Source organism: Rhipicephalus microplus, chromosome 3 (genome assembly GCF_043290135.1).
Source record: "Rhipicephalus microplus isolate Deutch F79 chromosome 3, USDA_Rmic, whole genome shotgun sequence".
NCBI classification, from domain to species: Eukaryota; Metazoa; Arthropoda; class Arachnida; order Ixodida; family Ixodidae; genus Rhipicephalus; species Rhipicephalus microplus.
The window spans coordinates 92,394,043-92,408,762 of record NC_134702.1 but is presented as its reverse complement, the minus strand read 5'-3'; the positions used below and the strand labels follow the sequence as shown (position 1 = coordinate 92,408,762).

Below are 14,720 nucleotides of genomic sequence, written 5' to 3'. Positions count from 1 at the left end.
TCTGCAGTCGGAGATATGTGAATCCTTCCATTCTGATCCGCAATGCGCGCTACTCTGGGGTATTCAAAACCTACCATCACATTCGACAACGCTACTTCTGGCGCGGGGTGTACCGCTACGTGCAGCAGTTCGTTCGCTCCTGCCTCGCTTGCCAACGCCGCAAACCGTCAGCACACATGTCGCCAGCCGGTCTGACTGTTACTTTGCCCTGACTGTCTGTTTGGGCGCATAGGTATCTATTTGTATGGACCACTTCCTCTAACGTCGGCTGGTAACCGCTGGGCCATCGTCGCCGTAGATCATTTAACGCGTTACGTTGAAACCGCCGCTCTCCCTGCGGCGTCTGCGCGTGATGTTGCGTCCTTCCTACTGCATTGATTCATACTGCGCCAAGGTCCACTCCATGAGCTTCTCAACGATCGAGGCCGTGTCTTCTTGTCAGAAGTCGTCGAAGCCATTCTCACTGATTGCCATTCTGTCCACCGCAAAACTACTGCTTACCACCCGCAGACGAATGGTCTCACTGAACGCTTTAACCGCACCCTCGGCGACATGCTTTCGATGTACGTCGCCGCCAACCACACAAATTGGGATACTATACTGCCCTTCCTCACCTACGCCTACAACACCGCCCATCAGAGCACGATCGGTTTTTCACCTTTCTTCTTGCTGTACGAAAGGCACCCGTCACACACCATCGACACGATACTCCAGTACGCGCCGGATCCATCTGAGTGTGCACCTATTTCTGAGATGGCCAGGCTTGCTGAAGAGTGTCGCGAGCTTGCCAAGACTTTTACGACGCTTGAGCAAGAGTGGCAGAAGAGTGTTCGTGATGGCTCCACCACTTCTGAGCCCACGTTCTTTCTTGGTTTCCTTGTATGGCTCTCAATCCCGACCTCTGTAGCTGGCCTTCCAAACTACTCCTGAAATACGAAGGTCCCTACCGCGTGATAGAGCGCACATCTCCGGTCAACTATCTGATCGAACTAATTGAAGAATCTTCGGACATGCACCGTCGCGGGCGCGACATAGTTAATGTGGAGCGCCTGAAGGCTTACTATGATCTGCTCATAGTGACAAGCTGTTAGGTCGCCAGGCGGCTCCCTCTTCGACCCCGGGGTAATTGTAGAGAAGCCTCCGAACACTGAACTGGGTCAAACCCTCAAGTGCTTTCTAGTGGGTCTACCCAAAAAGGACGCCACTCGCACTGAGAGTCTCGCTTGGCCGTTACTGTTGCCATTGTGTATGCTCACTGTGTGCGGGCTAATAAATGCCCTAACAGTGTAAACATGTGTACTGTACTATGAATGACAAAATTTTTTTAAATCGTCACACTCTTTTCTGGGTGACAAGCAATTTTTTTGTTTTTCCAGGAACAGATGAAGCGATATCGATAAACGGCCCTTGGCGACTATAGGGTTTCACTACAGCCATGGCGACAGCAAATCTCGTCGTCATAGCTCGAAAATATCTTGCATGGGGTTAGGTTTTGATGTTTCGTATTGGCAGGAAGCGACCGTTGGTTGGCGCGGGCAGTTTCGTGACCTTCACTCGCTGTGTGCTTGTCAGTGGCAATGTCTATACACTCGCACCATTCGGGAATCTGGCTGTGGCCCATGGATAATTAAAAAGACAAGGGGCGTGCCACACACAAATACAGTAGACTCCCAGTAAACGGAACCTGAAGGGTTTGGAAAAATATGTTTTATTTAACAGGAGTTCCGTTTAATGAGAGGTGAACATGGGTGCAGAATGCAAGCCCGAAAGCAAGCATTGCAGAGGCAATAGCTCTGTTTAAGCAGCAGTTCTGTTCAACAAATTTCTGTTTACTGAGAGTTTCGTGTAGAAAGAAAAACAAAACGGGGAGGGGGAGGGAGAGAGCTGAAGTAACCGAGGATGGTCGGCATAATAAAAAATGAAAAAGGTGCAACGGGCAAGGAGGCGCCATGTATGGGTTTGCGAGACTGCAGCAGATGAATGTTGAGGGTGCATTTATTATGCTGGCGAACAAAAAAATCAAATTTCAACGACTAAAGTTGGGGGTGCGTTTATTACGCGAGTGCGTCCATTACGCGAGTAGATGCGGTATTGCATTTCTTGATGTCATGCAATCCAACACCTTCAAACTAAACAATATTTAAATAAAATTTTACGGGTGATTTGGTGTGTGACTTTTTCTTCAGAATATTTATTTCATAGTGAAGAAAGCTGCTACAGGCGTTTAATATCAACTACACATGCCTTTTGTTTTACCCCATTTGCTTTTATGAAGTGTCACTTGCACTTTCATGAAATATATAAGTACGTGTTGTCTCTAGTTCATGGTGTTTTCCTGTCTTTAAGCGGCTTTACGTAAATGCGCAAACAGTGTGCATGAAGAAACTGGGGCGAACTGTCTACTGCAATGTTCGCGGCATACATCTAATAAGGCACAGCACACTCTGTAAATGTGGCATTGGTGTTTTAAAGCCATTGCACGCGTATCAAGCATATGTTAGTTTCTCTTCATCAGTGCCCATTTTTCTGTCCTCAAGGTGACCACAGAGAGCATAGAAAATATCAAGGCTGTTCAAGAGCTGAACCTGGAGCCTACCTTCTTTGGGCTGTTTGTCAGCCATCTGCTGGTGCCACTTATGTGAGTTCAATGTTGAAAGACAATCGTTTTCGTCTTTAAATTATGCAGTCAGTGGCTTTTTTGACATAGCAGGGTTACATGTAGTAGAGACATTGTTTGCTCATTATTTATTAACATCATCATTATCCCATCATCATCTGCAATGACAACGGCCTGTTTATGCCAGCTGCAAATGCCTATGCAGCTGTTCTTGAGCTGTGGCTGCTGCCATGCTGCCTCCAGTTTAGACCTGCATATTTCTTAGTCAGACCACCCTATTTTTCTTCGTGAGACATGTCCTGAGGTGAAATATGCTTGAAGCCAGACTGCCATACTAACTGGAAGAACTATGTAGAGCATTCATTTTATTCAAACCTAGCAAAGTTAAAGTTAACTTTGGCATTAGCATGGTTTGTTTTCTGACTCTCAGTTACAGCACTGGTGATTATGTTGTGAGTGGATTTTCCGACTCTCAGTTACAGCACTGGAGATTATATTGTCAGTGAATAGATAGTTATAGGTGTTGCTTTCGAGTATGTAGTTATCTTTTAAAGTTCATTATGAGCAATCTTTCTTGTTTCTTTTCTCTCTTGGCTTTTTATTTATTCAGACTTCCATTAGGAGTTGGAACAGAACCCAAAGTGTACAGATAAGATCTTGTCTGCTAAAAATTAAGCTCGGCATGTAGACCCTTTTCAAAATTGTAAAGTTAGCTTTCCTCCTATGCAGTTTCAGCAACTAACGGCGGCTTGTCATTTAGTTCAAATAGCCTGTTCAATCACGGTTTGCTTACGCAATGGCGTGGAAAATGCTGCGTCGCCTCTCTTGATATGTACGTTCATATCAAGAGAGGTTTAACTAGAACTAGACGTGGTTCAACTAAAACCACGTCTCCGCTTAAAGCACGACAAGTGCCACCATTACTTGTTAAAATAAGCAGTGCAGAGAAGCGCACTTGCGAATTGTGAAACAGAATCATTAATAGCATTTCATACCGTGTCATGCTCAAGCGAGCAACTAGGAATATTGAAGACCTCCCAAGGAAGTACATAGTCAGCAGACATTCAGATGATAATGTCTTGGTTGTATAAGTCGCGGTTCTCAGCTAATACACATGAAAACAATGGCATTTAAACATAAAATGTACATATAGATAGGTGCTAGTGTTCCTGCATACATCAGCTAAATGGGTAAGTTGTTCGATCGAAACATTTATTATCAGCTGGCTCTTGCCAAAGTGCACCTTTTTAAAGTATGCAGTCAACTTGTTTCATTGCTGACATTGTAATTAGTGGTGGTCATAGAAACTGTGTAAGCTACGCCTTGTTGAGGCTATGCTTGAACTAGAAGCATGCACATGTTGTACCATGAAAATACTGTTACTTTTGTCTGCAGAGAATCGCAAAAACGGAGCATCCTCTTTGCGCTTGCCTTTGCCTTTTCACAAGGAGTTATGTTCCTTGTGTATGGCTGTGCCTTTCGTCTGGGTGCCTTCCTGGTTACAAGGGGCGAGATGGAAGCCACCAATGTTTACAGGTAAGTGGTAGTACACGAGCTGTTTGTTTATTCATAGCACTCATTGTAAGCTTTGTTGCATACTTGCGTGAATATTCGAACACTTTGAATGTTCAAACAAATATTACATAGGCTTAATAAAATGATGAATTGATTTGAGGGTAACATGTTCCTTTAAAGGGGCCCTGCAACACTTTTTCAAGTAGCCATGGAGCCAGTAAAGAAGCTTGTTGCCTCGCAAATTTACCGCTGCAAAATTTTTAGAAACAGTCCAGTACGAGCGGCGAAGTTCCGAAAATTAGTCGCACGCTGCAATTCAATTCTCTCTTTTTGTCTCGATGAAATAGCTAGAAACTAAGCAGGGAGGTATGGCACGGCGAAAGAAAATACGTCACACGCACCTCGTAACCTTGAGCACCTCTTTTTTTTTTTTTTTTTCATAAAATGTGACGACCGAGCGCGCCACGTTCAAATCGGCCAACGGCTGATGCAATAGCTATGGCGAGTGATTTTGGAGCTTGTGGTGCCATTTGCCGAAAGAAGAGGGCGATTTCCAGCTGGCTTTGAGAATTTACTGTGAATCGCAGGGCGCGTGCTGCGCTATAATATTTGGCTCACGTGTTCTCGGGAGCCTCGACTACCGATCGGGAGTGTTTTCTGACCACGCTCAAAAAGTGTGACAGGGCCCCTATAAATTTGCCGGGGGGGGGGGGGGGGGCTATTTTCCCTGGATGGCTGCTTTCACGGCTTAGCACTCCAACACTGCAGCAAAACTACCTTTACAAACCGGTATATGCGGATTAACATACACCTATTCGTTCATTACAAATACTACGAAATTTTCAATAATTTAAATTTGAATCGAAGCGAATTCGAATACTCTACTATTCGTTCGAATATTCGCACAAGCCTACCTTTAATTGCTACCAAGAACACCAAGCAAACGTGCCACATCACTAAACTTTGGGCAATTAATCAATACGTGGCACAGTCACGCTTAAAGAAAAATGCGGGTGAGGGTTTTGCGGATCATATAAATGGCTTCGCGGAACCCCTAGGGTCTGCGGACCCCCATTTGAGAACCACTGCTCTAGCAGACGACGCTGTAGTTCGCGAAGGTCGGCCATCCTATGCTGTGTGTCCGTGGCGCCGTAATAGAAACAGTATGACGCTACAAACCATGATCAACTAAGGCTCAAAAACATCGCTGCCTCGCCATGTTTTGTGGACGACAGAGACTTTCCATTGGCTGTCTAAAGTGACGTCAGCTGCACAGTTGACGTGAACATGAGTTGGGAAAACGAGATTGCACTTCTTTAGTTATTCAGAGAGTCCAGATGATCAAAGAGATGAGGTATAGTATTAAATGGACAGCCAAGATTTTGAATACACACGTAGTTGAAACTTTTTTGAAAACGTTTCACGACCCCTTTAAGCACATTCAGCATGAGTATGCAATTGTTTGTGACACTTTAATTAGTTCATGCCCTAGATGATAAAACTAGTAGCTCAAATGTTTGGACTGTCTAGCTTGGATTTGGGCGCACGTTAAAGAACACCAAGAGGTCAAAATTTCCGGAGCCCTCCACTACGGCGTCTCTCATAATCATATGGTGGTTTTGGGACGTTAAACCCCACATATCAATCAATCAAGCTTGGATCTCTGTAAATGAATTTGATTACATTGAAGCTAATTCCATATTCTGCTGTGGTTTTGACTTTATTTAGCTGAAGAGAAAGGTGACATAGCTATTTCATCCTGCCATAACCTTATACTGTTTTTTACGCTAAAAACCCATCCCTTAATGTGCACGCCAAACAACAAGGCATCGTAGAGATAAAAATAAATCATATTGACGTAAAGTCACTTTTTTTGCATTACTCTAAGGTAGTGCTATGAAGCCATATTGCACCCCTGAAATTTGTGTGTAACTCTCACCCTGACCTTAACTCCAAATTTTCTCTATATCTTTGGGGGGTTATACTAGAGAAAATACGTTATTGCTTAGTCATCTGAAGCTTCTTACAATGTGAACAATCTCCATGGCCCAGGGTGTTCTTCACAATGGCATTCAGTGCGGTGTCTGTGGGCCAGTGGACCTCCATGTTGCCCGACTACCTTAGGGCTAGGCTGTCTGCCGGTCTAGTCTTCAATCTTCTCGAAGCGGAGACTGAAATTGATGGCTACTCTGATGGTGGCATGAGGCCTGTAAGTTGTCTGCATTTTTGCTTGAGAGAGAGAGAGAGAGCTTCAGGAAAGGAAAAGGCGCGACTTCTGCAGCCCTAATGGAGAGCACGGCTCAGCGCCATTGCTTGAGTTCAACACATAGCACACGTGCACAGTAAGAGAGAGAGATTAAATGCTTATTGTGAGGCAGCACACTGTGCACCCAAGGTGTGCAACCTCCTTATTCCCAGAGGTCGCATGCCTTTGCCATCTCTCATGCCTGTTCAGCCAGGCTGGGCGTTTCTTGAGGTCTGTGCCTGACAGCTTGACTTCCCACTGCTCTTCGGTTAAAGGGACCCTGAATTGTTTTTTTTGAAGTTTTGTCAGCGTTTAGGCTAGAGCATCATCAAAGCACATGCACTACAAATTTAGTGACACGCCATGTACCAAGGCCACTACGGACAATTATATCATACCCTCGTCCTCACCTCTGCCTGGCCTCCTCAACTAATGAGGAACGCTGGCATCGCTGGCGATCACTGAGCTCTCATGAGTGTGTTCGACAATTAGAGCTTTTACCAGTCTAAACTTCAGAGATGGCACACTGACAGGTTGCACGCAGTCTCGGAGGCCATGACATGGCCCGCATGCTGTCTGGCAACATAGAGGTGCCGCCACCCCACCAGCCGATCTTACTTCCGCGCATTCTACAGCCATTCAGATCAGCAGCCACAGTGATGTGGCTGCTGACGTGCTCTGGCCTCGCCAAGTGGCCAGAGTATGTTGCTCTGTGAATGGGTGGTTAAAAACGTGTTTTGCTAAGTCGCAATGATCTGCAGTGATTCCCAGATTAAGGCATAATAAGTTACACAGTTTACACAGAGAGCTCAAATTGATCTTTAAATAATCCTTGAGACTTGGTCTACTGGCCCAATGTGTTTGTACAAAATCGCCAAAACCGTTTCAGTGTCCCTTTAATCTAACTGTGCTGGAGCTTTGTACGCAAGAATAATTGAATGAAAACAGAGAGGCTACTTGGGCTGGTTGGTATTGCATTCTAAAAAGAAATTCCTTTTTTTGTGGGCAGAACATTTGAGAAACGACGTCCTGTCTGTCTTATTTTTTCTCAAACATTCTGCACACACACAAAAAAGGGAACTTCCCTTTCGGATTGAATTGAAACTAATAGAATTTATACATTGGTGCTGTGTTGGAGTTAAGGACAAGCTTCTCTTCACTCTCTAGACTTTGCTAGCATTAAAAGCTACTAATGGGCCAGTTTAATAAGTGTATGTATGCTGATGATTTCCCAGGCTCTAGTATCTGAAAATGGTGTCTTTAAGTGCATCTAGCTTTATTTTATGATAGTCTCAGTCAGCTGTAGACATCATGTAATACGAGAATGGAGCACCTAATAAAATACTGTATTATGTTTGTGTTTGTATACTTTAATCTGCAATACATTCACTACACCATTTGAATCTCTTCAATATTTCGAGCTGGATAAACACCATTCTGCACATATCAAGTCTTCTATATAACTCTGGAACAGCGTGCACAGTGGCACTTTCAGTTTTGATGCAGCGGTATGACTTTCCACGTCGAGGAGTGTGTGAATCAGCCAAATTATGCGTATTTATTAGCTTGCCTACTTATTTGTGTGAAACTTTCCGCAGGAAGTGAGCAGCCGGCTGTCCCTCAAGGGGGTCACTTTTGCCTATCCGAGCCGACCACAGGTCACGGTGCTCCAAGGGCTTGACCTCGAGCTAAGCCCCGGAGAGATGTTGGCGCTGGTAGGGGCCAGCGGCTGCGGCAAGTCTACCGTGGTTGACATTCTTCTGCGTTTCTACGACCCCCAGTGTGGGCAAGTGGTGAGCCCCTCCTCTCTCAGCTGGGCGCAGATGTTTCGGTGTCTCTGTGGCTGATACATTGCGCACAGGCCGCGAATTTACAAGTTCGAGTCCCAAATGTGGCGGCCGCATTTGGTGGAGGCACTCTGTGAACCCGCTAGATTGAGTGGTATGCGGAACAACTCGTCAGGGCTGGATTTATTCTGGAATTCTCCACTGAGATGTCTCTCATCAACTGGGAGTTGCTTTGGGGCATTATACGTCTTAAATTGAGTTTCATTTTCATATCGTAAACTGTGGAGTGCAAGTATTTGAAAATTTATAATATCGAATTGTCCTGCTACCCTATTCCTATTTTTTGATATCCTATTTGATTCGCTACTCAAATTGAATAAGCACTGTTAGTATATAAGGACACTTTTCAAATACATACCATTTTTTGGGTGTGTTGGTAAACGGAACTCAACAACATATTGAGCACTGACAGAAACGTTAAAGAGCACATTGCAGTGGTGTACCAACTCTTCGTTTGCCAAGTGAATATATATATATATATATATATATATATGCATACACACACACACACTTCATCTACACGCTCGCACTTTGATATGAATTTGCATGCTGAGGAATGGCGCCCTTAGCTCGATTTCCACGTCCGAAACGATTTGTCACACTCACCGGCTCCTAACAGTTTTGACAGAGGAGCGGTGACGATATATTTTTTAAAAGAAAATTATTTTTAGGAAGCAGCAAATGCTTTGACCGGTCTTTAAAGAGTTTGCTCATTCCCACCGCAACTTCATCAATAAGTCACAGCAGAATAAAAGCATGAACAAGTGATGTAGTATTATAGGGCCGCTGTGCGGCGCTTGCCTGCTCTACAACTCTACAGCACAAGACGTGTTGCATACGCGACCCGCACCTCAAAAATCCCACAAGGAAAATCATCCTAGCGGGAATGTTGGCAAATTTTCATTATGTTGTAACATTGCCTCGTATATATTCATTCTCCCGTAAGCACATAATTGAGTGATTATTGTTGTGACAGAAAACTTCACCTTACTTGTTTGTTTCCCCAGCGTGCAGCAAGTGTCACCACTATCAAAATTGGGGGGGTTCAGCCCCCCCCCCCCTAACATTTCTCAATAGGGGGACTCGTGCCCGCCTTGCCCCCCCAGCTGATATGCCTATGGCGCGTTGTGTTTTCGTCTCTGTCACATCCCTGTTTGTTAGCGCTCGATATGTCGTCAAGTACTTTTCAAATAGTTTACAAATATTTCAAGGCGTCATTTGCACTGAGGTAAGCGCAAGGTTGGTGCAAAAGTATGACAAATTGTATTATTGAGGTTATGGTTTGAGCATTAATCATGAGAACCTACGTAGGGCAGGTTACATTGCCCAGGGAGCCACGTATTGTGGATTATTTAACTGTCATTTGAAGTTTTTGCGAAGGGACTGTGAATGATAGTTGTATTCTGTGCATTCAAAGAGCTTATCTGCTCCTTGTGCTATATTGGTGCTTTTAATGATAAAATTACAATTGCTAGGCTATGAATGTAACTTTACATTACTTGCAAAAATGGTTGTTAAATCTTTGGATACTCTCTGAAAAGCATTTTATATTCAATTCTGTTAGCTTCTGCCACTTTAGTATTCGAATCTTAGCATGCCCCTGGAAAAAAAAGCTGCTGGCTGTGCGTATGACCCACGTAACTAATCTAATACAACAATACTAACAATTTTTTAAAGGGAAGTTTCATAACTGTTTATACTAGCAAAAACCTCAGAAGTAATATTGTTATGTGCGCTCCATCTTCCTTGCAATTACGGCTGATGTGTGCTAAATGTTGTCTAGCTTCACAGCAATGCACACTGCACTGCTGTGAAGTCGTACCTCTAACTCGCATGTATCGCACCCTCATATTTTACAGTTATCTTTGTTTTGATGTGCGCTGTGCAAGTTGAATCTTTGAAATGTAAAGGTAAAAGCAGCACATGGGATTTTTCAGTATAAGGGCGATCATATTAACTTATGTTTTTTTAAAAGATCCTGGGAAGAACAAAGGCTTGGAGGTTGATGATAAATGGGCTTGTAAGTTGAGCGAATAGATGCACTTTAGTGCGAACTACGTTAGCACCATTTTGACTACCTGTTAGTTTTCACAGATCCTGTGGGCTTCTTAAAGTAAACTCAACTTCCGCTAACACAAGCTCTGTCAACATTGACACCAAGTAGACTTTGGCGCATTTCTGGGAGCTGCCTTGTTACCTTGAACTTTACCATTTGCAATTGTTGATCCCTGGCTTTATTGTGATTTCGCGCAGTACTTGGACGGAGTGGACGTGCGTGCAATAAACGTGGGATACCTGCGGCAGTGCATAGTGGCCTGTGAACCGCGGCTGTGCCTGATGGACCGCACGCTTGGAGAGAACGTGGTATATGGCCTCGACCCTTCTTCCGGCGTACCTAGCCAGGAAGAGCTGGAGGAGGCTTCCCGCATGGCACGTCTGCACGATTTCGTCAGCCAGCTACCCCTGGTGGGTGCACCTTGGCACGGCAGCAGCGCTCTTGTGATACAGCGTTGACGTTATTTAAAGGGACACATTGTTAAACATTGTTAAGACATGTTTAACATTGTTAAAGTGATGTTAAGCGCTGTAATTTACCTTTTCAGCTTAGATGATAGATAAGATTAGTACTAGCTACTACATTTTCTATCTCCTGATTGTACACAAAGATTTCTGTAGTAGGCAATCCAATGTTTTGGCAGAGAATAAATAAAGAAGTGAATAACTATGACAACAGAAATATTTTTGTAGCTCTGACTTCATCTGTCAGTGTCAAGACAGAGCATGTGGTGTCAACTGCACCACAAGCCTGCTCCTTAAACCTCACATTCAGGAATTAACCTTTAACTGAAGCCTTCGCTTGACTTGGAACTGATGTCATTGTAATTCCTGATGTGAACACGTCCAAAAACAACTCAGTGATATTTTCTTGCATGTTCATGTCGGGCATTTCTTAAGACAGTCTTAATAAATTGAAGTTCTGAGTGGTGGGATAATCATTTGTCCTTGATTTATTTTGCAATAAAGTCTGATCCACGACCAGGTGTTCATTCGAGAATTTACATTTTTTCTTTTTTTCAGGGGTACGATACACCCTTGTGTACCTCGGGCATGGCTCAGCTTTCGGAAGGACAGAAGCAGCGAGTTGCGCTCGCGCGAGCATTTGTACGCAGGCCCCCTATTCTAGTCTTGGACGAGGCTACATCCGCCCTGGATGCTGATGCTGAACAGGCAAGTAGTTTGTCAATCAACGAATTCCTGCCCCTTAATTAAACTAAGTGTAATCAATTTTGTATACTATACACAGCCGTGGCTGAGCCCGAGCGATGTCACAAACGTCATGCATTCTGCATGCACGTTGCATTTTCAGAAATAATTCTCGAAAGTGAGACATCCTTGCACTGGTTGCACTTTCTGTGCAGAAGTCTCTGAAATAGTGTGGCAGGTTTCTTTCTTTACAACTGGACATGGCACAACAAAGCTTATTTGTTGGTATTGCCCGTGCCTCCTGTTTTCAAACATGCCGAGACAATAAATAGACTATATACAAGTACACTACACTCATGCATGATGTTACAAATGTGATGCTTCCATGCTTCTTTCATGATTTGGGCCAGTGGTCCTTAAAATGCAATTGATTATGACAACTCAATACTTGCATAAACCTATAAGGAATACCTGTTTAGCACATTCAATTATCCCGTAGTACTGGCCAATGCATCTCTCACTGTCACTGGGCTGCTTTCTTTGGTTGATTGGCACACATACTTGCTTCTGTGAACATGCGTTTCGCCACATCCCTGTCTTGTGCAACTACTTGTGCGGACTAGCGCCCTTAGCAACGAAATTTCATTGCACCACGTCTCTGTCACTTCAGGACATTGCCATTAGAGTAGAGGAAATTTGAAAATTCTGGTCTCTGTTATCATCACAAAAAAAGATGCATATAAGATTTAAATGGGCCAGGCATTTTTGAGGGTTTCACTTCCTTGCTTGTGCACAAAAGACAGATCCATGTACATATTGACCACTTACCCGGGTCATAGTGACAACTTGCATCTCTGCATAAGATTGTCATCTGGCCCTGAGAAAGGAGTGTTAACGTTTGTTTCCTGCGGTCTATGTGTTGCGGTCATGGTCTCGAACCTGTGGCTTGACTCGGTAACAAATTTGTCATCCTGTGACAGTGGTGACACGTCCCGCCCACATCGTCACATAACTACACATAGTCTTCTTTTTGTTTGTTCAATTCTCCCTCCCACTGCACTGGCTCACTAACTGTGAAGTTGTGCTACCAAATTCGAAGAAGCGAGTTGAATTTCCACTTGCTGCAACCACGTGAGAGTAAACTAAAAAAACACTAGTATACCTTACTTTGATCACACATTAAAGCGAAACACTGAAGCAGTTGATGCTAGTAAACTATTGTCTTCTTTGAGAACCCTATTGTCATTTTGTTATATGTTCAATATTAAGTGGAAAAGCGAATTCCAAGGTTTCATTCAATTAACTTTTGCTGCTGAAAACCAAATACTGCTACGCCAGTGTGATGCCATGGATTCCAAAGAGTTTCTTGGAATTTGGCTGAGTTGGCTCTAAAAAAGCTACCAAAACTTGCCACGTTAATGATTATCCAGGCCCGAGCTGATGCTGTTTGTAACATCTTTGTCAGCTAACTTGAACTTGAAGGTCATCTGTATTTTTATTTTGTCTTTTCTTACCTGTCAAAGGTCTTTTTGTTGTGGGAGCTACATTCACAGCATTACAAAAGGGTAATTTGTTAATACAGACAAAATGTTTTTTTCTATTTTGTGTACCTTTTGGGAGAGCCATGGTAGTGCAAACCACTCCAGAGTGATTCCCTTTGTCGTCCCTCAACAGACTGTGAAGTTTAGGAACATTTGAATGAAATATTTGAGTTTCCTTCTTTCAGTGTAAATTAAACAAGCTATAGCCAGTTTTGGGCCAAGCTGTCTGCATGTAGCTGTGAATGAGTGTCTTTCTTTTGTTCCTAAGTTGGAATTTGTATTTCCTTTCTTTTTGCTCCTGAAAAATATTTTCCACTTTCATAGCCAGTTTAAACTTTACTTCAATCGATTGATTGGTCAATTGACAAATCAACCAATCAATCAATCGGTCAGTCACACAGGGCCATCGCAGCTGCATGACAGAGCACTTTATCAGTCATGCATTAATCTGCTGAGTAGCAGCTTTTTATTGTGTGCAAGGGGAGATTATGCACAGATGGATGCAGACTAGCACTCCTGAGCTATACGCAAAACATCAGTGCCTAAATGTGTGGACTGAAGCCTAATCTGTCGAGCAACACATGCTTGACGCAATAGGTGCAAGTCTGGCTGTCACCGGCTGTAAGCTCTTTTTCCGTCTATGTTCATTTCCCATCAGCTTATCATTTATGCATTACAACTAAACAGAATGATTAGTTTAATTTCCTTGTCCTCCATTGTCTGTTAGCATCGTATGGTATCACAGGGCAGTCTGTGACTGGCAGTCGGCCATGGTTCGTTTATCTATTTTTGCAATACCTGTTCTGCTGCCTACCCTGGTGATTGTTCATAATCAAATGAAGCCTTGACAAGTCAGCACATTCATATCAGGTAACCATAGCACGATGCTTCCATTGTTGCACGATGTTCAATATGTAGCATCCAACTCAGCTTTGTGTGCTTCCAGTAATCTTTTTTCATTTGTAGCTCTAAGGTATTACTAATGGATAAATCGCATTATTTTGCCTTTTTCTTTTTCGATGTGCATTCTGTGGCTCGCTCATTGCATCAGTATGTATTGTCTCACGGGCTTTTGCTGACACGTGAACCCTGAGGCTATCTCAATGCAGTTTGGTTGTGCTGGTGACATGTATTCATTAGTTGAAACTATTTCACACAATTTCACACCATAGTGCATTAATATAATTGTGTACTGCTCTACATCCTTGTCTTCATTTGTTTAACCCCTTCAGTGTCAAATTATTTTAGAAGTTATGCAGTCTCAGTGCCTTTTTTTTTTCTCGGATAATATAAGAGAAACACAGCTACTTATCTCTGGATATGCAGCAGGTGAAAAATGGGAATGACGGTGGATGTGCTTTCACCTTTCTGTCTGATAATAATAAAAAAAAAACTTGGACCATCTCCTCGAAGGGAACCCTAATAGGATGCGAAGCAGCAGCGTTGCGCACGGGTGGCATTATGAGTTGAACGGCGCTAACGTGGGTGCTGCGGTGAGCGCTGGAAGATCAGTTTGAAGCAATGGCTGGCGTAGGTCTTGTATGTGACACATATAGACGTGTTTCAATGCAAACGTTAGACGCACATCAGGTTTATTGCGTGTGAACCGACAGTTTGGCGGTGTACCAAGTGGTGGTCACGGCAGGTCTTGCGGGCGAACAAACGAGGCGTCGGCTGCCGGCGCCACAGCAAGCTTGTGTCAGGTGAGGGAGAGAGTGACATCAACGCGTAGCAGCGTGACTTACTTGGCA

At 43.7% G+C, this 14,720-nt stretch overlaps 1 protein-coding gene across 1 annotated transcript in view; it reads left to right on the top strand.

Annotated features, from left to right (window-relative positions):
• LOC119159763 (ATP-dependent translocase ABCB1-like) overlaps positions 1-14,720 on the top strand; it is an 84,518-nt gene that overhangs the window by 64,108 nt on the left and 5,690 nt on the right. Inside the window, exons 21-26 of the mRNA XM_075889983.1 lie at positions 2,538-2,638; positions 4,013-4,153; positions 6,185-6,341; positions 7,976-8,170; positions 10,478-10,690; positions 11,303-11,452. Of these exons, the coding sequence (XP_075746098.1) occupies positions 2,538-2,638; positions 4,013-4,153; positions 6,185-6,341; positions 7,976-8,170; positions 10,478-10,690; positions 11,303-11,452 (957 nt within the window). The remainder of the gene's footprint in view (positions 1-2,537; positions 2,639-4,012; positions 4,154-6,184; positions 6,342-7,975; positions 8,171-10,477; positions 10,691-11,302; positions 11,453-14,720) is intronic.